Genomic DNA, 27,764 nt, shown 5'->3' on the forward strand with positions numbered 1-27,764 from the left:
TTTTTTCTTCCCCCTTCTTCCACCTCCCTCCGCCCCCCCCTGGTTCAAGCCGTTGCTTCTCAGTCCAGTTGTGTAGGACACAGCTCCCTGGCCCATGCTGGTATTATGAGCCTTGCGCTCCCTCTGGCTGAGGCTCTCGGTCACCAGTCGTCAGTCGGCCGCTCACCGCAGCTCGTGCCGGCCCCTCACGCTGGCTGCCGGCTGCTCATGGCTGCTCCTGGCGGCACACCAGTAGCCCTCTGCAGCACTCGGCAGTCCACGGCAGCCCAGCTCCAGGGAGAGCTGTTGTTCCCAATCTTAGCCGTAGAGGGCACAGCTCACTGGCCCATGTGGGAATCGAACTGGTGACCTTGGCGTTAGAAGCATGGAGCTCCAACCACCTGAGCCACCAGGCCCGCCCCTGTTCTTCCAAATTCTGATAGAGTGAAACCCCTATATACCCTGAAGCTAGAATAATATAGAATTTTAGAAAAAGAGTTTGAGAAAACATGGATGCATTTTTTCTCAAATTTTAAAAATGATTTCCTGTGCCTAAGCTGAGCTGACTGGAAAGATAAAATAGAAAAGGTCTATCCCAAGATCCAGAACTAAGGACTTAAATTCCTTCAGTGCTGTGGTGTTTAACTGGCCCCCAAAGGCACAATAGTTTGAAATTGTACATCAGTGACATCAGGGAGGGGCCCCACTCCTGAGGATGTCAGTATTCTGCACTGATGTGCTTTGCAATGGTGTTCAGCTGGATATTTGAAGTTCCTTCATAGATGGTACCTTAAACAAAAGGGAGCAAAAGGAACAATCAGGAGTGTTTAAGCATGTATACAAGAAATAGCTCTACAAACATCACCTCTGCATTTGCTGTGAAACTGTTACGGTAACATCATTCAATGTCCCCTGAATGTGCTACTATCCGACAAAGTAATTCCGCCGAAGAGATGATAATTTTCCATTTGGAAATGAGATTTTGTTCCAGAATCAGTGTTAAACGGGTGAAAGTTTCCTGTCAATGCAAAAGCCTGGCCTGTTATTCAGGAGCAGGCAGCTTGCAGTACTGCTATGTTTCTATCTTCCTATTTGGTGGCAGAGTGCTGAAATGCTCAGGCTTGATTAGGAACTCAGCTTCTGAAGTTAAAATTCAGGCTTCAAAGAATTTTGATGAATTAAACACATCAAAAAATAGTAACACTTTTAGTAAAAGAAAAATTAAGGCAGTAGATTTTGTTCTGGTTTTACTAAAAGACCTGTTGAGGCATTTAAAAAGGTGATCTGATGTTCTTAAAACTATAAATCCATTTTTTTTGAAGGAAGCAGTGGGGAAGACACGCAGCCACAGAAAAGGAGAGTCAATAAACACAATGCTGAAGAGATTAAAATTGCATCTGCCTAGGTACAAATAAATAATAAATATCAACCAAATACAATGGCCCAAACACCTACGTAGGCAACAAAAATAAAACAAATTGGAAAAATAAATCTATTTACCAATCTTTGCATCTCGGAAGTATTTTTCCACAGGGTAATCTTTGGTGTAGCCTACGCCTCCCATCCACTCAATACACTTACTAGTTGTTAGTCCTGCAACCTATCAAAAAACAAGCAGCAAATCACTCACTGAAACCACATCATTTATGCATTACAAACACTCTTGCAGTGAAGTGGGTGGGGTGCGTAGATAAAGTGGAAATTGGATTAGTCTGGCACTGAGCAGGGAGGTTGAGGCAGATTCAATTTTGGGGCTGAAGAAGTTAAATGAATATTTGAAGCTATGGAATGAATAAGATATACTGTGGAGGCTGGGAAACAGCAGCCCAGTGATTTGGCTGAGTTCTCCAGCCCACGTCTAATGTGTTAAATGTAGAATGCATCTGTGTGAGCAGAAAGCGTCAAAAACATGAGCGATCTCTTCTTGGGAGTTTTCAGGACACATCATCTCCCATGGCATTGCTTTTGCCCCAACCTGGAACCATGGGGTGATGCCATCAGTGATGCCAGCACTCAGGCCCATCTGGGGATTTATGATGGGTCTCCTCCCTGAATTGGGTGACCTGGTTTCCACTTAAGATCTCGTGAAAACATTGATACGTCAGAATCAAAGCACTTTCCTATGGATGCTTATTTTTTTTTTTTTGCTTTTCTATTGTAGGAACTGGAGAGTTGATGTTATTTTACTTGAAAAACAAACAAATGTTCAACCAACATACCTAAGTAAAAAGGTTAATAAATACCTGGGAAAAAATGAAGGCTTATTTATTTATTTATTACCTCTGATGCATAGTATTTGGCCATAGATGCTTCTTTTATGAATGGCCTGCCGGCTTCTAAAAGCCTAGCAGCGTTGTATGTTAGCAATCGTGTAGCTTCCAGCTGGATGGCCACCTGAGACACTTGGTGTTGAAGACCCTGTAACATTCAGGTCAAAGTTAGAGAATTAGGATTCCCGAGATCACAGCTTATCCTCCAAGTTCTGCCTGGCTATGGAACACAGACTCCAAAGATCCCCCACAGGAAATTCACACTCAGTTTGTAAAAAAATACTTGAAAATCTGCAATCTAAAATGAAATATGATACTACTACACGTGTTGTTTCTTTAAAAATTTCAAAGTTCATGTGATTATAATTGTCAAGATTTAAAAAAATAAATGATCACAAAATTACTTTTAAAAAATTGACTGTTGATTATTTTCACTCCTTTTTATGATCAAAATTGAGCTTCAATCCCAACAAAACAAAAATTTGAATATATTAGGTTGGTACAAACATAATTGTGGTTTAAAAAGTTAAAAATAACTGCAAAGACCGCGATTACTTTTGCACCAACTTAATATTTTTTATTTGCTTGAAAGAACAAAATTTTGATTCTGCATATAGCCTCAAGGCATTAAAAGATGCAAATGAAGAAATATTGGAAGCATCAATGTTCTTACACTATTGCATTGACTCCACTGCAAGACCCACAGACAGGTACCAGTTTCTTTAGGGTTATAGAAAACAGAAAAATAACTGAAAAAACACCCTGAAGAAATCACTACCACTCTGAAATTTTAGAGGGTGATTAGGAAAAATGAGTGAATTAGTGAGTGAGAATAGAAATATTAAGTTTACAGTTATAAGTAATTTCCTGGAAATATGGCATAGATATATTCATTACCACCAAAAAGTTTCTCTTGCCAAATGCATCCATCTGCCCAGATTATTTATTGAGAACCTACTAGATTCCAGACAGTGTGCTGAGAAATGGAGACATCACATCAAACATTACAATCAGAGTTCCTTGGTCTTATGACTTCTACAGCACAACAGGGAGAACAGACAGTTAAACTGTGACATTGTGTGATGAATGCAAAATCAGGGAACCTTCATTGAGACAATTACTTAACAATCCCAGGGATGGCCTTTCTTAAACAAAAAAGAGGAATAAACTAGAGAGAAACAGCACTGCTCACAAATACACGATGCGTGTTCTCTTTCTGTAATGTATGATATGCACAAAAAAGACCATGTTGCATCTGTGTAGGTTATAAAGCATACTAAAATACTGAACACCCACTAACCTATGTATAGAGCAAAAATCTTTTTTATGGTTTGCCTTTTTTACTGAATCTATGGCATCTTTTGAGGAAAACAAATTTGGTAGCCAAATTCACCATTCTTATCAGCTTTTATAATTAGCCCTTTTTGTGTCTTGTTTATGAAATATTTTCCTATCATGAGGCCACAAAGATATTCTCCTAAACTTAAAATTTTGCTTTTTATGTCATGTCTTTAATACATCTGGCTACTTTCTGTGTATGGTGTGAGGTAGGGATCCAGTTTCATTTGTTCCCACAAAGAAAGACGATCCCCACTCAGTAGACTGCAATGCCATCTCCGTCACATATCAAGTTTCCATTCATGGATGGGTCTATTTCCGGCCTTTCTGTTTTGTTCCAGTTAATTTGTCTATTTCCATTTTAATATCACTGTTCTAGAAATTGCTATGACCTGTTATGTGGAATGCAGTGATTCCAATTATTTTTGACAAGTACATTAAGTTTAATTAAACTGACAGTTGCCATCCATGTTGTCTACTCCAAGGATCACAGTAGCGTGTTTCCCCGAAAATAAGACCTAGCTGGACCATCAGCTCTAATGCGTCTTTTGAAGCAAAAATTAATATAAGACCTAGTATTATTATATTATATTATATTATATTATATTATATTATATTATACCCGGTTTTATATTATATTAAAATAAGACTAGGTCTTATATTAATTTGTGCTCCAAAAGACTCATTAGAGCTGATTGTCTGGCTAGGTCTTATTTTCGGGGAAACATGGCAGGCACCATGACAGGGAAGTCTCCAGCCCTGTGAGAACTCAGCATCGCCTAGTATTGGCTCCTTAACAACCTTGTGAACACAGGGCTTGACATGGAGAACATACTCAATAAATCTACACTGAATAAACAACTGAGAAGAAGTAAGGATGAAGAGGCTTGATCTCTATCGTCAAGGAGTTTGCAGTCTACAGGAAAGATTGCATGCAAAGCAAAAAACAAACTACTCTGACGAGATTAAAGCAGTTAGGAAAGACGTCTAACTTGCTTTTTATGATCAAGTTTCTAAGTTTTCTTTTAAGTACTCATACTAGGCATCTTTAGAAATGTCATGATTATACCTGTTAGTACCGCTGGCCCCTTTCCCTTCTCACCTTCCCTCCCTCACCCACTATACATGGCAACACTGCTTCCTGTGTGCAAAGGAGATCAAAAGCCTCCTTCAAAACTGTCTTCACATTCTGTCCCCTTTGGCGCAATCTGTGGTGTCTGGCTCTGAGAAGCACTCTAGTAGAATAAAATGAAAATTAGACCAGCAGTCACGACAAAAAAACCCCTGTAATTCTGATACCTTACTAGCTGTATGACCTTGGGAACTCAATCTCTATGCGCCTCAGTCCCCAGGTGTAAGATGGGGTAATGATAGCATGAGCTGTGGTAGACCCTGGCCAGGCCTGACATGTTCAGTCTTTTTTAGACCTTGAATCGACCGCATGCCCACAGCTTAGAATTTCTACACATGTGCAATTTGTGTGTGCTTGTACAACACCTAGTTATTATTATGGAACCTGAAGACAATGCAGCACGACAGAGCTACTCAAGGGGAGATTTTGCAAACAAGTTAACTCTTCTGGATTACTACGTTATGTGCTTGGTAAGCTGCCACTCCAGTCTTCCCCTAACCTGTAAGATCTGCTGGGACAGAAACATGGAGAGGAAGACCGCATATTGCCAACAATTAATCCCCACTACCTGGGGAGCTCTGAGAAGCCATGCCATGGGAGCAGGCCGGTGTTACCCAATGTGCTTGACTAAAAGCATCTCATTTGCACTTTCTGCAGCCAACTGTGCCTTTCACAAGATGGATGTGTGAAAGTGCAGTCTTCTGAGGATTACTGCACGGCTCTCGCCTGACTCCTAACAACCGTGACATTCACTGAGCACTTGTTAGACCCAGGCAATGTGTTAAACACTTTACACCCTGGAGGATAGGGAGTATTATCTTTATTACAGATGAGGCAGTTGAGGCTTACAGAGGTGAGGTAACTTGTCCAAGGCCTAAAGCAGTAAAACAGAGAACCAGGAATTGAACCCAGGATGTCTGACTGTAGACCCCATGTCCTGGAACTTACAAAGCAGTGAGGAGACAGCTTGAAAGCTCTCACCTAGATATCCTGAATCACGCCATAGGGAGGCCTCAAGGACTACTGATCTGCCCTTGGAGAAAGTCAAGGCATTCATAAGTATCCACCCTGAGACCCATTCCTTCCTCCCCTACACTTCTCCCTTTAAAATCCCGAAGGCATTTCCTCTGTGGCTCTATAACAACAGGAAGAAGGGAAAGTCCAGTTCAGTAGAAAAAGTCTAATAATTATATACCTGAAAGTCAAATATTCTTTTGCCAAATTGCATCCTTTCTTTAAGATATGGAATAGTGTAGTCAAAACATCCTTGAGCCACTCCCAGCATCTGTTAAAAAAAAAAGACCAGAATTTCTTATTTTGTTCTAAGTTTATACTTTTAATTATTCAAGTTATAAATTCCTTTTACAGGCAAATTGAATAGTTGGGGTGGGGAAGAACTAGAGATCCTAAGGTAGGGAGGTGGAAGTAACCTTCACCCACTGCACTGTAGAACTCAACTTCCAATTCATTAGGAAGAAATTGGAGTGATTTCATATGAAAAGGAGTGTATTTAATTCCAGCATACAAGTAACGCCCCTGGCAAGGCTGTGTTCACATAACCAGCTTACTTTTTAGGAAACCCCTCCTTTAAGCTCTGATTTTCCAGGCACAAAGTGAGCCACAGAAACTGTGCTCAGACGTGGCTTCAAAGACTGTCGAGTGGCTCCCCCTAGCCCCTCTAGAAGTCAAATGTGGAAGGTCACTTCTTAACCTTCTATCTTCCTGTCCATTTTGTATATGGTCAGTATTAATAACAGCTTCAGTGGAAAGGGCATTAGAGTATGAAAGAGCAGTGCTTCTCGATCCAGCTTGCAATTAGAACCGTTTGGGGTAATTTCATAGAAAAATACCCATATAGGGGGATCTAACAACTGAATCCAAACCTTGGGAGTGAAGAAGGTGAGTGTGGCCTGAGCACCAGCATTTTAGAAACTTCTTAGATGATTTAATGCAGAGCTAGAGTTGAGAACAACTCAGAGAGAGCATCTGGTAAAAACGTTTTTTTTGTACACTTGAAGAACAAATCAGGATGTGACAATTTTAGCTGAATCGTCTCACTGCTAACCAATCTCCATAATCTACTGAGCGATTCCAGCTAAGAAGGGAAGTGGTTTCTAAATTTTCAACATTAGGTAGCCATTAAATCATTACACGATTATGTCAAACTACACAGGTTTCAGAAAAAGGGAAAATTAATAGTTAAAGCTTTGGGGGGAAACTAACCTATCAATATTTCATTAGTGTTTGTTCACATTTTCCTTTAGCCATTTATTTTGAACTTTCTGGAAAATAGAATATTATGCTAAAAATTAAAGGACAAACCCCCCCCCCCCAAAAAAAAACTCTAAAGTGACAAAGTGAGGCAATGACTCACTGCACTTTTGGCTATGAGATAAGATAATGTCATTATATTCTTATAATTAAAGTGTACAGTCTGTTAATGATAACCTGTATTGACATGAAAATTGAAATTATCAGTTGTCAATCAAAATAGGCTTTTCCATCTCTGCAAAATGTTTTCACTATAAATACTGAAAAACTAAATTCTCTTCGACTGTGAGATTTGAGGATGGATGCCTTCAGTTCACTGCTCTATGTGTGTCTTTCTCTAAAAGACACTCATGGTATTAACCAAGAAATAATCACTATTTGACCTTAACTTTTAATTAGGTTATAAGATAACTTCGAGTAATTAGACTCAAGCCCAAGCTATGTGTTTTACTGCCAGAACATCTATATTACTTATATGTTGGGGAAGAAAGAGATCCAGTACTGTAGTTTTAATGTCATAGCTGATGAAGTTGAATTACAGAAAAACTTTAAAAAGAACAAATAGGCCAATTCCCTTTAGTAACATATTATCTAGTTTTGTGGGTTAAGTTTTGGTCTAAGAATATTTTGTGGGCAAATTAGCAGCAGTGAAAAAAATATCTAGAGTAATACTATAACATTTCATCCAATAGCTAAGTATATATGTAACATCCTCAAAATTAAAATTTCTTAAGTTTTTGAATTTTGGGTACTCACTGGTTAAAAATAAATAAATAAATAAATAAATTTGATACAAATGACAATTTATAATAAAACCAAAGACTTTATTCACTTTATTAATCTAGAAAATAACTGACATCACTTAGAAAAATGTAATATGCATTATAAAAGGCAAATTTAATAAAAAAATTGAATAGTTCTCATCTTACATATCTTATTTAATTGTGGCTACTTTATTTCAAGTGTCACACACAAAAAAATTGCCTGATTTTAACATGCAAAACAGGGACCGACAAATATTTCATTATCTATAGATTAGAGACTTTTACTACACGGTAAAATATTATTTATTCTTAACTTAAAAAGTTTCTTCCAGAATGAATTTTATGCTTTGAAAAGTTGATTTAAAAAAAATACCATATTTAATTTATGATATATTTTAGAAGTTATCGATCCAGGTATTGGATAATACTTTAATGTTCTCAAAGCAGAAAAATTGTTACCACTAAGCCATTGTTTGGTTTTCAGGACATTATGTAATTGACCAAACTGGAATTCTAAAGAAATCATAGAAGCCATTCTTTCACCTCATGGAAGGAAAGGGTGCCATCTTGTGTTCACAAGCTTCCAAACACACATTGGTTTTACTGCAGTTTTTTCTTTCTACCTTTTAATTGACCCACACTATGGAAGAACCAAGTTAAACGGCTAAAATCTGACTAACCTGTGCAGCAATTCCTATTCTTCCTTTATTAAGGCTCCCTATAGCGTACTTATAGCCATGTCCAACGTGTCCCAAGATATTGGTTTCCGGAACCTGAAAAAAAAAAAAGTGTAGTTATCTCTCAATTTAATTTGACACAATTCATTTTGACTTTGTCTTTTTAAATGCACATATACTCCCAAGTCATGTGATATTACTCTAGCATAGTACTTAAGCTCCAACGAAATTGTCAGCTACGTCTCTGTCTCGCTCTAAATTGTTTCCCAGACAGGTCTCGGGGACACAGGACACTACTGTATCCTCCAGAGGCTAGCACAGACATTTGTTGAATGAATGAAAAAATGAATGAATCTAGAAAAAGGGAATTCTCATACAATTCATCAAGAACATAAATGAGTCACGATTTTCCCCAATCCTTATCTGTATGCTATAGTATGAGACAACATACTAGGAATTACAGAAAACATGTCAATACTTGCTAAAGCATGGGTAGTGAACCTTTTTTCTGTTGAAACTATTACCCCATAAAACTTAAGTGATATATGTCTGTGTGTGTACATGCATGTGTGCACAAGAGAGAGGAGAAAGGAGAAAAGAAACAGATTAAAATGTTTATTCATAATTTTAAAAAACCTAGACTAGGAACAATAAAAAAACACATTTAGCTTTACGATGTGGACATTTAGAAAAGAGAATGGGCAGAATAAAGAAAAAAAGAGAAAGTAGGAAGAAGGATGACAGTTGGGGTGAAGTAGTGAGGCTCAAATGACATCTATAAAGACAGTTCATTAGCACACACACTCAACCATGCGCAAAAAGATCAAGCTCTAATATTAGTAGTAGATAACCCATCACAACCTGTTCTATCTCTGTAAGCATTCTGGCAATCCTCTCTCTGCCTCATTTTTAATGACTCAACTTAGAACTGTGGGGCGCTACCTGGTTGTTTTCCTCTTCACTGGGCAACATCCCCATCTCATGGCCTTTGGGGTCCAGACACCACGTTTTCTTCTCTGGAGCCATGTCTGGTTCACAAGTATCAAGTTTATAAAGTATAAATGGGATTATTTCTCGCTGGCTCTTGAGGCCAGCTGCTGGGCAAAAAGGTTTCTACTCCTGGCCTAAATTCTTGTGAAAAGTACATTTAATCACAATGTTCAAGAGTCCTCTCCTATGCATGTGGAATGTTCAGACACCTTTCTTACACGTCTACAGTTCCATGCAAGGCTTATTTCACATCAGTCTTTTACTGGAAAGTCTAAGATACCCACCTTGACATTTTCAAATGTTAATGGGCACGTGGAAGAAGCTCTGATCCCCATTTTGTTTTCTGCTTTCCCTATGTGCAGGCCTTCAGTATTGCGATCTACTATGAAGCAGGTGATTCCTTTATACCCCTAAGAAGATTTTAAAATGCTGTTATCACTTGGACTGATAAGATCCCATTTCCAAATAGTTCAAAGTAAATAGAAAATTAAAAATGAACTTTATAAATAAATATGAATGGACACAGAACTGCAACACGTGCATTCTGAAACCAAAGGATCAGAGGACATTAGGTCCAAAATCAAGAACTTTACCATTTCTTTTACTTTTCCAAAAACTATTACGGCTGTTAAAATTATTAAGTTATACTCCAGTATTACATGATCATGAGAACACCATGTTTTTTATTTAACTTTATTAAATACTTTAAAGTTTTAAAATTCAATTCAATTAAATGTTACATTAAAGACAAAAGCTAAAATGTATTTATTTTGCTATATGTCTATGTTCCAACTGAATAAAATATTCTCAAAACTAAATGTACTAAGTAGGTACCTAAATTATTTATTATTAAATAGAAAATTTGAAATTCTACAAATTTAAAGATTATCTTCCTATATAACATATTAGGAGATAATTAATAAAGGGTCCTCCATGTACAATAATTACATCAACAATATTTATTTTAGGAGGTTAGTAAGTAAGAAGATGAAAAGATGTCAGTTGTCTAACATTTTCAGTACTGCGGAGAATGAACAATTTAAGACTGAGTCCTAAAAAAGGAAATAGAAGTAGGAAAAAGATACAAAGAGAAAAGATGAGGGGGAAAAAGGGGAGAAATCTTGTTTTCAAACTTACCATGGTGGGATCTACATTAGCCATCACCAGGAAGAGTTCTGCATACTCGGCACTGGTAATCCACATCTTTGACCCATTGATGACATAATAATTTCCCTTTTTATCAGCTCTGGTCTTCAAAGCAAATGGATCGCTACCTGCTCCAGCCTCTGAAAGGCAGAAACTTCCTATCTACACATGAGAGGGAAAAACATCCCAAATTAAAAACTGTATTTAGACTATGTATAACAAATACTCACTTACAGCAAAATAAACATTTGTAAATCAGATGTGTAGCTACCTTTAAAAGTTTGTACCTATCAAAATAGTAATGGTTTTCTGACAGTATTATTTTCCAAAATATACCTTATTTGTCTAAGACAGGTTTAAAGACTTAATTAAATTGGTTCTAATAATTGCAGTGGAAAGACATCTCAATGTAAATGAAACTGCCAACAAAGGTGTTAGAAAATATAATTGAGACAAGAAAATAATAATTTTGTTATCTCAGGATTATTCTCCAAATTTCCAAGCGGCAAATGAGAGGCAGAGTATACTTTTCTAGTGGCATTAATTTCTTGAGCATTGCTTAATTAATAACTGGTGCTGCACTGTGGTCTGGGATAGTCAAGTCAATATTGCAGTTACTTTCCTCCTGAAAATATCCTAACATTAGAAAAAATCAAATCCATTTCAACAACTCATTTCAACTCACTTTTTCTGTAGCTAGTTTGGTCAAATAGGTAGCCTTTTGTTCTTCTGTTCCATGTTTTCTAAACAGCTCATTAATTACTGTGTTCTGGATGTCACATATCAAAGCCACAGATGCATCAACTTTGGCTAATTCCTCTATCACTAGGACAGAGGAAAAAAATGAAGCTCCTGTTCCTCCATATTTTGTTTCAAGGTCAATAGCCATCAACTGAAGGAAAAACAAGGAAACACAGTTTAAAAAAGTTATTCTTGTATGGCAAAATTTCTTCCAAGAACAAGTTAAAAAATAAACTGTAACTATATAAGTTCTTAATTTTAAAATTTTGCATGTATATTTTATTTTAATTTGGTATGACTATTTTGCTGTTTTAAGTAATAAAATATATATAGATAACAAATTATATATATTTGAAAAGGAAGAAATTACAAACTACCCCTATCATGTTTCCATTTGTGATCTAAAAAACAAAAACAAGGTAAAATGCTTTGAAGGATAATGGAATGGAATGAGAAAATATCTAATATAAACATATTCTGATAATATTTACTGCTAACAACTGCTGTTGTCTGCTTAAAATCTGTAGGTGGTTGTTTGGGTTGGTTTTTCAAAATGGGCTTCTTTCTACTGATTTCAATGTAATAAGGAAACTGAAACAAGTACCCTACACCTCAGTGGAAATGTCTAGTTTTAGTCAGGCTCCTCTACCTTGACTCTTTCAGCCAAGATAATAATGAAATGATCATTCCTTTCAGGCCATTTTATCAAGTCCAGATGGTCAGCAGACAATATTTGGTGGTGTTTTCTGGAACCACACTAGGCAAGGCCCAGGTGCCTGCTGGACACAACCAAATGCTGGCCCAGGCTTTCTAGTAACTGACCGTTGGGTAACTATTCCTAAGTCTTGAACATGAAACTTCCACTGTACTTCCATTTCAGGAAGACAATGTATGTATGAGTACATGTAATTCAAGACCCAAAGCTGTCAACAGATGAAAGGATAATGCTTCTTTCTATCCTCTCCACTTTTGGAATTCCACCCTGCTGCAGTCTGGGTTGTAGCTGTTATGTTTTAAGCTGACAGGAAACTTAGCTGGTATGAAGGTAGAACCACGAGGAGAGAGGATTTAAATGATGAGAGAACCAGAAATGATGTTCTATGAAGAAGGACCGAAGGGTTAGGTATGCCTGAAGACCGAGGAGGGCATGATAACTATCTGACCATATCCTGAAGAGCTATCAGAGATACCGCTTCTCTAAAAAAGTCACCAATTTCTCCTTCATTGGAAACACTGTTTTTGTCCCCTATCATGGCCAGTGACAACAGAACTGCGACAGCAGGAGTTGGGAGTCAGGTGAAGCTGAAGAGCTGGTGCGGGATGTGCCACCACGCAGACCCTCCTGAGGACGCGACTTGTACACAAGAGCAGGATGGGGGGCTGGCAGGCAACTCCCGGCTGCCGATGGCCACGAACGACCCTGCTGGGAGAGTGATGCTGACACCCTGGAACAACAAGACTTCGCAGAAGTCTAGAGGTTCTGCACACCACGAAGATGAAACCGGCCCGACAAATGGACTTGCACTTGCAGTCTGACCCACTGTGGCTCCACATACGATCCCACTTTCCCAAGAATTTTGCTGTTGAAAGCAAGTTGGAAAAATCACTACTATATGTGGTGTAAAAAAGCTGTCTCTTTAAAATGTGAATAAATAGGGGCAGCCAGTTATCTCAGTTGGTTAGAGTGTGATGCTAATAACACCAAGGTTGCCAGTTTGATCCCGGCATGGGCCACTGTGGGGAAGGAAGGAAGGAAGGGAAGGAGGGAGGGAGGGAGGGAGGGAGGAAGGGAGGAAGGGAGGAAGGGAGGAAGGAAGGGAAGAGAATAAATAAAACCAGGAAGGAAGAAAGCTGAAGAAAGGAAGAAAGAGAATAAATAAAACCAGTGAAGTGGCAAAGGGTATTTTGCAAACAGGATAACAGACAAGATTTAAGGCAATGGCTCTGAATAGGAGCTATTAGTATTCAAAATAAAAAAAATAAGTGTCACTGCACACCTATGGAGACATGAGTAGGAGTGCACTGATTTTGAAAATGTTCTCCTTGGGTGGGCGCCCATGCTGATAACTTCTCCCTCTGCCCTCAGACAGAGCAGTTCTACTTGTAGCTACTTTACATACTGTGCTATTAAGGACTCTATGACTTAAAAGTTGGAAATCACTTGCCTTGGGTAATTCAGATATCGTCTTCGCCTCTAAGTTTACCCACATTCATAGGGGTTCGGGTAGAATACATGCTATAGTCTGAAGTTTTACTAAGGCAGGGTTTCATAATCCTGACATTACGGAGCTGAATAATTCTCTGTGGTGGGGGCTGTCCCATGCATTGCAGGAGGCTTAGCAGCACCTCCAACCTCTGTCCCCCTGGATGCCAGGAGCACCCCCAGTTGCAACAACCCAAAATACCTCCAGATACTGCCAAATATCCCTTGGGGACAAAATAGCCCATGGACAAGTACCAATGGTCTAAAAAAGAAACAAAAAAATCCCTCTCTCTTGCTTCTAAATTTTTACTTGAAAAGCACAGCATTTCTAATTTAAAATTTTAATTCAATTAAAAAAATCTTTAACTAGGATCTCAATCTAAAAGACAACACAGGTAATTTTGACTAGAAAATGAAGAGTTCATTATGCTATCATTACAGTTCCTAAATTTAAAAGTATGCAGACATTTTAACACTGGAAAGTATTTATAAAAGTTTCAAACTGGAAGAATTATGAATTATATACCCCCTGTTGAAATAGTCCTTGTATTAGTGATGGATCCATTTTTGAATTTTCATCCATTGTTGAAACCAAAGGAGCAACTTGTTCCTGGGCAAATTTTTTAACTGTAGGAGAGAAAAATAGAAATACTGGTAAGTCTTTATTCTATTAGTATGACATGCATTAATTTTTTTCAAAAACATTTTAAAAAATTCCATTCACAAATGCAGATGAACAGATCTGCCAATCGTGTCACAGGCCATGTAATTTCATATTCAGACCCTACTCATAATCACAGAAATAACAAGGGGAAAGGGATTTCTCACCTGTGCTTTTTATCATCATCTCCTCATCTGTAAATGTCTGCAGGGGGGCGCAGGGGAGCCCATCGTTTGTTATACTGAGTAGAGCTTCTGACTGGGAAGATTGTAGGACACGAGGAGGAGTTTTCCAAGAGGACAGACAAGTTGGGAAGTTTCTTCTTAGCTACAGGAACAGTCCCATTGAGTAGGAACACACGTAAGGTAATAAAAGTGTCAGGACATCATTTCTTTGGTAATATAAACCATTCTTATAACACATTCTTATATGTTGTTTCACCAAACTAAGGGAACTGAACACGGCACATTTTATTTTATTTTTCTGACACACAACAGGTTAATATCTTTAATATATATATAATGAGCTCATACAAATTTATCAGACCCCAGTAGATAAGAGCAAAGGACGCTGACAATCCACAAAAAAGGAAATACAACTGTTTAACATGGAAAGATGTTCAACTTTGCTAGAAATCAAAGAAATGCAAACTAAACACAGTGCTATGTTTTTCATTATCAAATTAGCAAATAGTTCGCCAGATAATAATACTCAGCGCTGGCAAGAGGGTAAAACGGACACATTAATCCTTGCTGGTGGCAGTGTAGATGGGCACATTTCTGTAAACCATTTTGTCAATATGTAGTAAGAGCCTCAACGATTTTCATATTCCTTAATTCAATAATCTTATCTCTGGGAATCGATACTACGGATATAAAGGGACACTGGGGAAAAGCTTTATGCACAAAGATATGCTCAATTTCTAATACTGAAAAATTGGTAACAGTATAGTGATCAACCATTGGCACTATTGTCCATCTGCTCGATGGAGTACATGGCCATTTCAAAATTAGTAACAACATGGGGGTGGGGAGCCTGGAAGGAAAAACACCAAAATGTTAAATTTTACTTTTCTCTTTTCCTACTTTATTTTCCAAAATGTCTGTAATGTGTAGGTTCGCTGAAAAGACCTAGTAGGTTGTTACTTGTTTATGCAAAGGAGTTAGTGATGTTGCAGTAAGGAGCTGGGGCTCCTCCAGTCTCTACTGCACCTGTGCTGTGCCGACTGCCACCAGACCAGGTTGTTAGGACCCTGAGATGACACGGGAGATGGCAGCTCCGTTCAGTGGATGATGGATCTGCCCTGTACCCCAATCTTCTCCTTGACTGGCAAGCTTTGGCGGTTGGCCCAACAATCTACTCTATGCTTCCTTCCCCGGAGCCCTACCTTGTGCCACCATCTCTAAGCTTCTTATCTAATGCTTCCTGAGTAGAGATAACCTGGCACATTTTAAAATTTACTGTCTTGTGAACAAAACCAAAATTGGCTTGCTAACACATATCTCCTTTATCCAGCAATGAGGTGTTCTAAATAAACATTTTCCAAATAATTAACTTTTACCTTTGAGGTAACAGAGTTTTCTAGTTGGAACTCATTTTAAATGCATGGCTAGTTTTGTTTTTTCAGTTTCTCATTAGTAAGACAGAACAGCATAAGGGTTAAGAAAATAGGCTCTGGAGTCTGAAAGAACTAGTTGGAAACCCTAGGTCTGGTATTAAACAACTATGTGATCTTGGGCAAGTGATTTTTAACCTCCATTAAAATCTCTGTCTTAGTTTCCTTCCCTGTAAAATGTGGAGTTTTGTGAGAATCAATAAGAGAATCCACATAAAGGGTTAAGCATAGTATGTACCATATGGAAAGCGCTCAGTAAACAGTGAGGACTGATGAGTCAGAAAAAGTTAACGAGAACGAGTCTGGGAGCTAACAGGAATGGGTCTGAGTCCCCTGGCTAACGGCTACACTTGCAGGCTGGCAAACACCAGGACAATTTTCAGAGGAAGCCAACTGCGACAACAGTTCTCAAAAGGGGGCAGCTGCAACTATAAACAACTGCAAGATGAGTAGCCCCATGCATCCTGTAGAGAAAAATATTAACATCCCAGCTAAACAGCAACCTGTCCCTATCAGACTCTGCCCTGGCAAACTTCTTTTTGCCAGTATTTCTCTTTCAAACAAAAACCCACGACAGCTGTCTTCCTTAGTCACTGAAATGGGCGTTCTCTCTGCCCAACCTTCAATAAAACTTTTCTTTGCTTTCCTACTTTTCTGAGTCTTGTGAATTCTTTCACCTGCAAATGACCAGGGGTTAATTCTATGCCAGTACAAGGCCTACTTCTACTACGACCGCTGAGAGTTCAGCACTGCTGGCCGTAACAGCAGCAGTCGTAATAGTTACCTAGTCAAACTGCAAGGCTAGCTTTCCTTACCATGAATGTGTCTCAAATCCTTGAACTTGACAATTCTACTCAGCAGTGGATTTGCTACAATTTTATTGAAAAAAGAGACTATCCAATTTTAAATGCTTGTTATACCTTTCCAATTTTATTTTGCAGAATATTAGTACAAGGGAAACAAATAAGGAATTAGTCATTTCCTGAACTTAAAAACATGCCACGCCAGGCACAAAAGATTACATATATATGGTTCTATTTATATGAAATTACCAGGACAGGAAAATCCAGAGACAGAAAGTAGAGTAATGGTTCCCTGTGGCTGGAGCTGAGAACAAGGAATGATTGCAAAAGGACACAGTGATCTTTTGGGAGTGATGCAAATGTTGCAAAATTGGATTGTGGTGATAGCTGCACAACTCTGTAAATTTACTGAAAATCATTACTTTATATACTTAAGAAAAACGGAATTTTACGGTAGGTAAATTATTCCTGAATAAAGCTGTTTAAAGAAAATTAGTGCTTTCCTTTTATTCAACAAAAATTATAAGAGAATGTACCGAGCATATGCCAAATGCCCGAGAGCATGTATTATGTACAAAGAGGAACAAAAAGGTTGCCAGTTTCTCAGAAACTTACAGATAGGTAGATAACATATAGATCAAGGAACAGGCTGTCAAGAATCAAGGCTGAGTTTTTCAGGATTAAAAAGCAAATGTATTAATCACGGCAATATATTTTCTTAACAATAATTTCGATTCTACACCAAAAAGCTTATTGATATAAGTAGAAAAAAGACCTGAGTTACCATGTTTGAAACCATTGTTAGTATTTCCTACACATCCATCAACCTTTGCAATTATGTGCCTAGGAGAACGCGTATTCTGCTCTGCTCTGGATTTAACTGGGAAAAAAAAACACATTGGCCAGACAGAAGAAAAATGTGTATGTCTCAATTTTTCTACTTAATTTTGTTTTGTTTTGAGAATTAGGAAACAGATAGTTTAGGACAAAGTTGCATGGAACATTTTGTTTTTCTCGTGAAAAGCCAGAGTTGGGACATGAAAACTTTGGACTTGAAAGAAGGGAGGGGGATACATGAGGTATTGTCTTCTTCCTGATTAAATAGATGGGAAGAATTAAAAAGAAGGATAAGGAGAAGAGAGGTAAGAGATGGAAGTGTAAAGGGGCTCAGGAAGGAAAGGAGTGTTGCAAAAAGAGAGTGATCTGTAGCAGTAGGCCCAAAGGAAGAACTCGGAATGGAATTATGGAGAAGGGAGAGAAGTAAGTGTGGGGTGCAATTCTGCTCAATGGCTGGTGATGGAGTCTTAGAAGGGTCCCTCAATGTGTATCTCAATGAATGAATAAGCCGACTAGTCTTTGCCGCAAAACGCTCATGAAACTAGCTATGGGAAAAATATTAGATTTGCCTTCATTGGCTGATGTTAGCTTTTGGTTTGCTTTTTGTTTTCTCACATGAGAGACTGCATGTGAGGTGATGGTTAGCTTTTGTCTGTCAGCTCTTTGTTCTTTTGTTCCCCCACATGAGAGACTGCATGTCAGGAGCTGGTTAGCTTTTGATTAGCTTTTTGTTCCTTTGTTCCTTCACATGAGAGACTGCATGTGGGGTTATGGTTAGCTTAGAGTTAAGAGAATTTCTCCCTCATGTCATCCCCGGCAGGAGACATATGGGATCATGTTGCTTTCTGTCTGTTTCGCCTGCATCAGCAGAGGAGGTGGAGAAGTCACTAAGTTACATCAGAGTGGCGTTACAGGCATGTTGACAGGCTTTGGAAGGCCTTGGGGCCGATGGTCCCAGGCAAGGACAGTATGTATTCTTTGTCCGAATTAACTGAGCCGGCTGTGGAAGGTGAGGTTATTGAAAATGGTTATCATAAAATAAAGTGGCTACATGCTAAGGGAATGGAATCCATTTTTAACAAAAGCACGGAAAGGTATTCCCTATACGTTTGGGCAGAAGAAAACTTTCCCTTTAATATGACAGTCTTTGATAAGGGAAATGTTTTGTTTCCTCATCTTTAGCCACACTGCGTGCGGTTTCCACGATGACGTTCGACTGTCCCCTGCCCTCCAGTGTGACCGCAGCCTCTGCGGCTGTGGTGTCCACTCCATCAAAATGATTTCCCACAGTTATAACCCATGGCACCATATCGTCACTTTTTTTTCTTTTTTTTTGTATAGAGCAGCAATTGCTACTTGAATGGAACGATGGTTATTTATGCCTTGCCAAGTACTTCCCCCCCTTTCCTTCCGCCTCCTCCCCTTCCCCCACCATTCATGCCGTTGTGTCTCAATCTAGTTGTGTAGGACGCAGCTCCCTGGCCCATGCTGGTATTATGAGCCTTGCGCTACCCCCGTCCTTTTCAGATTTTGAGTCTGATCTGTTGCCTACTCAACTCAACCAACCAGGGTTCTGCTATGCTTAGAAGTACTGATGATCAAACCTGGGTCTGCGACCCCTGTGGACAGAACGAAAGTCCATGAACTTGGATAGGGTTAAAATGACATCCTTAGTTCACTAACCTCTAACTGAAATATAACATTTCCTTATGTAGGCAACAAGTCACAGACTGTTAGAGGAGTTATCTGTAACTCTGTCACCAAGAGAAATGAGGTATTTTAATATCACAAACAGCTAGTGCAAATATCTTGAAATATTGTTATTGCTCATTACTACTGCTGCCAGATCTTATTTAAGAAGCACATATTACTATATTACAATTAAAAATATTTTTATAGCTCTTATTATAATTTATTTCCTTGGTAATCCTATATATTTATACATTTTAAAACATTTTGAGAAAGAGTCTATAAACTTGACTACTCTGCTGTATTCCTTTCACCAATGGCACAAAAAAGGTTAAGATCTCCTGACTGCAGAATATTCTGGTAAATCTTTTGCTAAACTCATTAAGTTTAGCCATTATGTTAGTCATAACCCTTCTCCTTTATGTTCTAGCATAATGAAGTATGGTTCCAAACATTCTTAAAGTGCTTCAAATCTAGAAGCTTCTACAATGTATGAAAAGCAAAAGAAGACACATGAGAGAAGTTGTGCTAACCTGTGAAGAAAGACCCACCTAGACTTTTCCAAAGGAAATGTTTTGATGTAATACAAGAATGCTTCACCCTAAATGCCTAATTTGTTGGCTCCCACCAAATGTACCTCCTGGCTCTTTCCTGCGTGTGCATGTGTGTGGCTTTGATTCCGTTCCAGCACCACAGAGCTCAACAGGGTTCACCCTAGCCGTACCCTTTTTTTATTGCTAATGTCTTTCTGACAGTGAGAAACCTGGCTCTCAATATCTAGGATGAATGAATATACTTATTCCCACCTAATACACAGATAAAATCGTTTCAGAACTGCTAACATACTCCTATGAGAAACAAATTTATCAGTTAGAGTACGGTGATTGTGGACAGTTCCTTCCGTCTTTAGCCTCACAGCACCTAGTGTTGGGAAGGAAAAAGAATTTTCCTCTTATCTTTTAAGTTCTTCTGGCTGGTCTAATAATCAAATGGACATGAGAGAGATTATCAGGAGAAAAACAAATTAAAATTTAATAACATGTATACACAGGAGAGACCCAGGGACACTCGCCTCATCTTCAACACCAAAAGGAAGATGTTTTGGGTGGTTAGTCAGTTATGGGAGAGTCAGTTACAGAAAAAGCACAGTAAACAAGCGTCAGGTAATGCAGATTTAAGTCCACCTATAGTGTAGGCAGGCCTGGTAAAGTGAGGCCTGCCTTCACTTTGTAAAATGTCCTTTACAAAGTGTAACTTCTACCTGGTCTTTAGAGCTTCTCCCATGTCTGCTGTTTCTTAAAATTAACCAGCCTAAAATAATCCTTATGCCAAAGAGACATATCTTGGGGTGGCAAACATTGCTCCCTTTCACCAATCAAAACATTGTTCCCACTCCTTTCAATGTGGTCGATTCATTTGTAATGAGTCTGAGACCCATCCCAACGTGTGGATTTCCCCCATAGCGACCAGCAACTCGGACACCAGCTGAGAGTCCGACAACTCAGCTAATTCCGACACTATCTACCAGGAGATAGCTGTCAGATCCCACAGGTGATGGGCTCAGTCCCACAAGACCGACCCCCCTCCAGATGCCAATCACAAGTCTAGGCTGTCACCTGCATTTCTGACTGACTGTAATGTTTAAACTGGGCAAAATGTTTGGACTGGGCCTAAAGCAGCACTGGATCCCACACACCTGTTTACAAGGCTAACAGGGACGCAGACATTATGACTATGTACTTAACTGAAAATTAAAGACATTCTTTAGAATTAGCATCACTATTAGCGTATTTGCACCTATAAAAATTCCTTCCCTAGCTTATTAACACCCATAGAAATGCCTCTCTTCTATTCATGTAATTGTTTCCCTTCCCTTTCTCTAAAAAAATTCCTTGTCTTGTCCTCCTACTCCAGACTAAATAAGGGCTTCAGTCTGAATCAGCACTTCTTGAAAAGCTATTCTTTGGGTCTCAAATGCTTGTTGCCTCTCACTTTGGCTTTTTATTGTTAGGTTAACAAAATGAAAAACCTAATGCTGCAATGAATAACTTTTGACTTATATTATTTCGTATCTGTGACTGTAGCACAAACGGGAAGCAGGAATTCTGTATCAAACAGCAAAATGAATGGAAAATTCTCATAAAATTTCCCAACTTGTCCTTTGCAGCAGTTAAATGCCACCACCAAATGTTTAAGGGTGCCTGTTTCTAGACAAGCAGAAAATTCCACGATGTTCTACCATGTTTCCCCGAAAATAAGACCTAGCTGGACAATCAACTCTAATGCGTCTTTTGGAGCAAAAATTAATATAAGACCCGGTCTTATTTTAATATAAGACTGGGTATAATGTAATATAATATAATATAATACAATACAACACAATATAATACCAGGTCTTATATTAATTTTTGCTCCAAAAGACGCATCAGAGCTGATGGTCCGGCTAGGTCTTATTTTTGGGGAAACACGGTAAATTAAATTACAGCAGCTGTAGAGTGAAAGAGACAGAATTGTTAGTCTTTTAATGGTTGGCTGTTGGCCAGCTAACAAGACTGCTCACATTCCTTCCACTGCTGACTGGAACTTCAGGTTGATTTCCAGGTGGTTATTTCCTTGAAACAACCTATTTCCACAGGTTGTTTTAGCCAGGAACCGCCAAACTCCAGGAGCCTCCGCTTGTTTCCATGTGAGCTTTCTGGGCTGCAGTCCCAGCCAATGCTCAGGAGCAGACATTTCTTGGTGTGAACTCTGCGCCTACTCCAGAGTAGCCCAGTCTCCCATCCCTGTGCCTATGGTTCACGGAAATCCTTTCAGACTACTTCTTTCCTCCTCCTATTGATGTATGAAAACACTTGCAAACTTCAGGAAGACGTGACATGTTGTGTTTCCTACCTCGTCATGCTGCTAGTCGTTTAGACTTCATGCTCCAAGACCTGTCTTCTATTTGGCGAGCATTTTGACTCAAGGAAACCTTACTTTCAAAAAAAGACTTCAGGGCCCGCCTGGTGGCTCAGGTGGTTGGAGCTCCATGCTCCTAACTCCGAAGGCTGCCGGTTCGATTCCCACATGGGCCAGTGGGCTCTCAACCACAAGGTTGCCGGTTCAAATCTCGCAAGGGATGGTGGGCTCGGCCCCCTGCAACTAAGATTGAACACGGCACCTTGAGCTGAGCTGCCTCCCAGATGGCTCAGTTGGTTGGAGCGCGTCCTCTCAACCACAAGGTTGCCGGTTCAACGCCCGCAAGGGATGGTGGGCTGTGCCCCCTGCAACTAGCAACGGCAACTGGACCTGGAGCTGAGCTGCGCCCTCCACAACTAAGACTGAAAGGACAACAACTTGAAGCTGAACGGCACCTCCACAACTAAGACTGAAAGGACAACAACTTGACTTGGAAAAAAGTCCTGGAAGTACACACTGTACCCCAATAAAGTCCTGTTCCTCTTCCCCAATAAGAAAAAAGACTTCAGCCGTGGAAGTTAAATTGTTTTGGTGTTTAACATTCCCTGTAGCCTTGCCAAAACAGCTTGCTGGCAGTTTCTGATTTCTGCATCCACCTGATAGGTGAAAAATTGTATCACTAAGTATTTGCAGCTCTCCTAAGAGTTTGCACCCTCTTCTTATGTTCAAGAACCACTGTGTTTCTTTTTCTGTTTATTGTTAATTCATATTCTTTGCCCATTTTCCTATTCAATTTCTCTTTTCTCCTTATTGGAGCTCCACAGAATTAAGGAAATTAGCTCTTTGATGACAGGAGTTTGTCATTTGTTCTTTGACTTTGCTTACAGTTTTGTTTTATAATACAGAAGTTTTTGATTTGTATGTTGTTTGGACGTTTCTACATTGACAGTTGTCAAAATTAATCCTTGGTGATGACATCCAGCTTTTAATTAGAATGACCTTCCTGACTCTAAGATAATAAAGAGATTTGTTTTCAGTATTTTATACATTTGATTTTTACATTTAATGTGCTTTTTTTTTATATTGGCTAAAGATAATAGATGCAGGAACAAATTTAATCTTTTTCTCAGTCCTTTTTGACTTACAAGTCCACAAAGATCATATAATGTCTACAATAGATAACTAAGAGTGCTCACCCTTGGTAAGCACATTTTGATGGTATTTTTAATGTCCCCTTGCACTGATTCAACTTTACGGATCAAGGAAAGGTAAAATAATATTTTATGATACAATGAAATGTGTAGAATATTTAAAAGAAGGGTCTTTTAACTCAAATAACCAGGATATCTCATTCTCCAATCTTGCTGGAAATTAAAGAATGTTTTAAAAGTAAATCAACACAGTGAGATATAATCACACATGTATCAGCAGAATGGCTAAAACAGAAAAACTATTGACAATGGCAACTGCTGGCAGGCATGAGGAGAAACTGGATCTCTAATACATTGCTGGTAGGATTGTAAAGAGACGGTTTAGCAGTTTCTTATAAACATGCAATTACCATATGACCCAAGAATTTTACTCTTTTAGAGATATTAATCCTAGATATACAAAAACAAGTTCAAACAAAATCCAACAATGGCAATGTTCACAGTAACTTTGTTCATAATGGTCAAAAACTGGAAACCTAGATGCCTTTGAGTGTGTGAATGGTTAAGCACTTACGGTATATCCCTATCATGGTGTGGGGACCCACTTGGAATGACCAGGTGTGCATAACGGTTATTTTAAGCTGAGGACAACTGAGATTCAACAGATGAAGAAAAGTCTTCTTGGGGCTTCCGCTATCTGATTTCTGGGCAATGAGGCTATCATAGGTCCCCCCTTGGAGGAGTTTTACAGAAAGACCACTCACACCTTTCTAGACAAACAGTACCAACCACGTGGCCAACTGGAACTGACATCCGACGTTCATTCTCTTGCGTTGCCTTTCCCTTGTCAGTCACTCAGAACGTCTGTAATGTACTCCAAAGGCTCACACTCGCACTCTCCCTTCTTTCCCTTGGACGTCCCATACCCATTTGTGGTTGTATCACCTACTACATCTCTAATATATACATATAATATGCATATTAAAACTTCCGGTTGTGAAGTTTTACTGACACTCTTTCAAGTTTAAAATCTAAAACAGAATTTATCATTTTCCTCTGCTCCCCATAAACTACTTTTCTTCCAAGTGTCCCGATCTCTGCCCATCACTGAGCCGCTCCATGTAGAGAACGTGCCGTGCATCTAACGCCTCCATTTTAAGATAATCACCGAATCTTCTCACGTCTTCCTTCACTAGTGAGTTTTCCTTCCGAAGCACCAGTGGCATCACCCTAGTTGAGTGCCTTGTTACACTACAGGTGAACTTTTCAAATGGTCTAAGTGGTAGCTGTGATTTCGGGTTCCTTCTGCAAGCTACTGACCATTTTATCTTGGCAAACAGCACCTCAGCATGGAAATGGCTCCTATTGGAATCGTGTAGATCAAATTCTACAGTCAACAACCTGGATGTAGCAAAATGCAAACTCACGTGACCCAACTCCAGCGTCTGTTTTTATCACATATGAACAGTTTCTATTGTGTTTTCCCAAAAATAAGACCTAGCCGAACAATCAACTCTAATTCGTCTTTTGGAGAAAAAAATTAATATCTGACCCAGCATTATATTATGTTATATTATACCCAGTCTTATATTATAGTAAAATAAAACCAGGTCTTACATTAATTTTTGTTCCAAAAGACGCATTAGAGCTGATTGTCCGGATAGGTCTTATTTTCGGGGAAACACAGTATTTACCTACCAAGCTCTCCCTATCCAGAAGCCAAATATGTCCAAATAAAGTATTGCTGACTTTGTTGAATAGCAGAAAGCTAAACAGCAAGATTTACAGTTTGCAGTTTGGGAGGTATAGCAACTACGTAGCAGTCCTGTACAGGATTAACGAACAGCAAATCACCTGAAAAGTATTTTTCAAGAATGACCTCTTGAAAAATATCAAGCTGCCTAAAATGCTTGGGAATCACTGGCTGACTAGGTCAATTCTGTGCTGGTCAAACAAAACGAATAGGTTGGTTATACTATCTCTGTAGGAATAGAAAGATCTTCTCAGGAGGCAGGTATGAGCTGAGGGTGTGTTTTAACCTGATTTTTGTGTGACAAGAGGGCACTGAATACTGCCTTCCAGTTCCTGATCTGGGAAATGAAGTCACTAAGAGCTGCTTCAGAGCGTTCACAGAAAGTGTAAATAAGGTAAGTGGATGGAAAATGCTGCCGCTGGTCCACAGTAAATTCTCCCGAAATGCTGACTCCATTTATCTTTGGATAGGGACCAAAATTAGCCTTGCTTTGAATTCCCCTACCCTCCTTGCCACTTGCTATAACAATCTAACTAAACCATAGCTATGCTGATCTATCGGCAGGGCTCAAGACTTTCCATGGCTCTCCATAACCCAAAGGATAAACTCCAAAATTTCTTAAGATGGCCCCACGCCCCTTTCCTTTAGTATTCTCCCTACTCCTTTCCTCCTCCTAAAATCGAAACCCAGCTGCCACAGAGAACCTCTTTCCCCTAGTGGTCCTAGTCATCTTTCCGTCCTCTGAAGCCACAGGCTGACTGTGGACCCCTAATCTGTAAATGATATGAGGCTGGCTGGATCTAGTTCTCACCTCTCCACTAAAAGATAACTTCTTAGAGGCAAGTGTTTAGGGTCTTGCTTCCATCTGCCATAGCACCCAACGCCTCATGCATGGCAGTAATAAGAGCTAATATTTACTGATAGCCGACTCTAGACTGGGCACTATTTTAAGTGCCTCACATGTACATATAAATTTATCTGACCTTCACAACAACTCTACAGGCATAGGTACTATTATTTTCCCCATTTTACAGGTCAGGAGACTAAGACCCAAAGAGGTTAAGTAACCTGCCCAAGATTATACTACTAGGAAGTGACAGAGCCTGGGTTCAAAGCCGAGCAGTCAAGCTACCCACATTCTTCACAACTGTGCTACCGTCCACAGCCCATCAGTTACACGAGCTAACTTACGTAAATAACCTTTAAAAACTACGAAGGACGATAAGCCACAAGAAAACCAACAAATCCAAGCCAAATAGGTCTCTGCTATCTCTAAGGAAGGGGAGGAGGCAGGAGTGCATGAAGGTTAAGTTTAGAAGGAGACCAGAGTTGTAGCTCCGTCCCTTTCTGGCTGAGTGACTGCGCAAGTCACTTAAATCTTACTTGGCTTTAGGTTCTGCATCTGATTAAACTACTTTTTAGGATGGTTGTGAGAAGTCAATGATGCAAGTAGAGCACCAAGAACATGCCTGGCACATGAACATGCCTGGCACATAGTATACGGTCAATAAATGTTGGCTCTAAAACAGAAAGTTAAATTGTGAAACCCAGGCAATTTTCTTTGCTCAACTATTAAACAATTATAAAACAGTATTAAATAGAAACCATAAAAACATATTTCTTTGCGACAATATGGTAAAGTGGCTTGATTAATTTTTACTACCTCAAGTCTGTAAATACAAGTAACTTTAATTATCTCTAATTAAATAAAAGAGTCCTGCCTTTGGGCATAAAACTGCAGCAGTCAAAGAACCTTTCACTCCTTAAAGCAAATGAACATGATATAAAATTTAAACAGCCAGCAGTGGGAAAATTCCCAGAGAAGTCTACTACAAACGGGAGTGTATCCCAATGTGTGGGGTTCTGGAAAGCGTGGCACAGGGCAAAGGACTGAAGAGACTAGGAACGTCTAACGTAAAGAGAGCCCAGATACAAGAACTGGTGAAGCAGCAACAATTTGTGCAGGGCCAGAGAGCAGAATTAGGCACGACAGGTGGATATTCCTGGGCGGGTTTCCGCTCCAGTTCGAGGAAGCGGGAGTGGGGTCCCCTGGGCCGTGGTGAGCCCATCCAAGGAAGACACTCAGGCCCCAGCCGAAGATAAGGGCCACAGGGAAATCTCTTCCTGGCCTTTAAGTCCCCCCAACTCCGAGGTTCCTTCCTAATTTTGGAGCAGGGCCGCAGAAGGGAGGACAGGGAAACACTCTGCTAGGAATGAGACTGTGCCTATATTTTCACAACCACTTTTTAGGTGGGGTGTGTGTGAAATATAATCATGGGGGAAAGGCAGCATCCGAGAAGTGACATTTCTGCAAAATGCCTCCAAAGATCCGAGACCCCGCGGCTCCCCGGGCTCAAGAGCCAGCAGAGGACACGCGGCGGCTGGGGCTCTCCGAGTCCATGCAAAGCGTTTGCTCCGCCGAAGAAGCTTCTAGGCCAGCCCCCGGGACCCTTCTCACCAGCTGCCACTCCCAACCCTTACAGAAGCCGAGGCCAGCTCGGCCGAGGCTTGGAGGGAGGTCGGGGTCGTGTGTCAGCCCGCCGTGAAGGGTCAGAGACTGACCCGGTGGAGGGAATGAGGCTCGGACCCGGGATGCGGAGCGGGCGCCCCAGCCCCGTTAGGAGAGGACTCCGCCGCTGTGGGGAAGGTCGTCCCGGACTCTCGCCATCAACGTACTTACCAGCGCGCGGCCGCGCAACAGGCGTACTGCAGCTCCCTCCATCGCAGCCGCAGGCCCGGAGGCGTCGCTGAATGCTCGAAATCGCTCCTCAAAGTCCGGTGTCGCAAGTCAGCAGTCGGAGGCTGAGGGAGCCAGGGCCCCGCCCACACCGCCCCGCCCCCAAATA

General features: G+C 39.9%; 1 protein-coding gene across 1 annotated transcript; it reads right to left on the bottom strand.

Moving 5' to 3' along the window:
- Nucleotides 1-209: 209 nt before the first annotated feature.
- ACADSB (acyl-CoA dehydrogenase short/branched chain) lies at nt 210-27,739 on the bottom strand. The gene is made up of 11 exons (XM_033130572.1): nt 27,599-27,739; nt 14,340-14,499; nt 14,038-14,138; nt 11,253-11,459; nt 10,559-10,729; nt 9,706-9,831; nt 8,435-8,527; nt 5,915-6,004; nt 2,260-2,397; nt 1,480-1,579; nt 210-768 (listed from the first exon to the last, which is right to left on the bottom strand). The coding sequence occupies exons 1-11, from the start codon at nt 27,638-27,640 to the stop codon at nt 698-700; spliced, it is 1,299 nt and encodes a 432-aa protein (XP_032986463.1). The 5' UTR covers nt 27,641-27,739; the 3' UTR covers nt 210-697.
- Between the last annotated feature and the right edge of the window lie 25 nt (nt 27,740-27,764).

The sequence above is a fragment of the Rhinolophus ferrumequinum genome, chromosome 16 (genome assembly GCF_004115265.2).
Source record: "Rhinolophus ferrumequinum isolate MPI-CBG mRhiFer1 chromosome 16, mRhiFer1_v1.p, whole genome shotgun sequence".
Classification (NCBI taxonomy): domain Eukaryota; kingdom Metazoa; phylum Chordata; class Mammalia; order Chiroptera; family Rhinolophidae; genus Rhinolophus; species Rhinolophus ferrumequinum.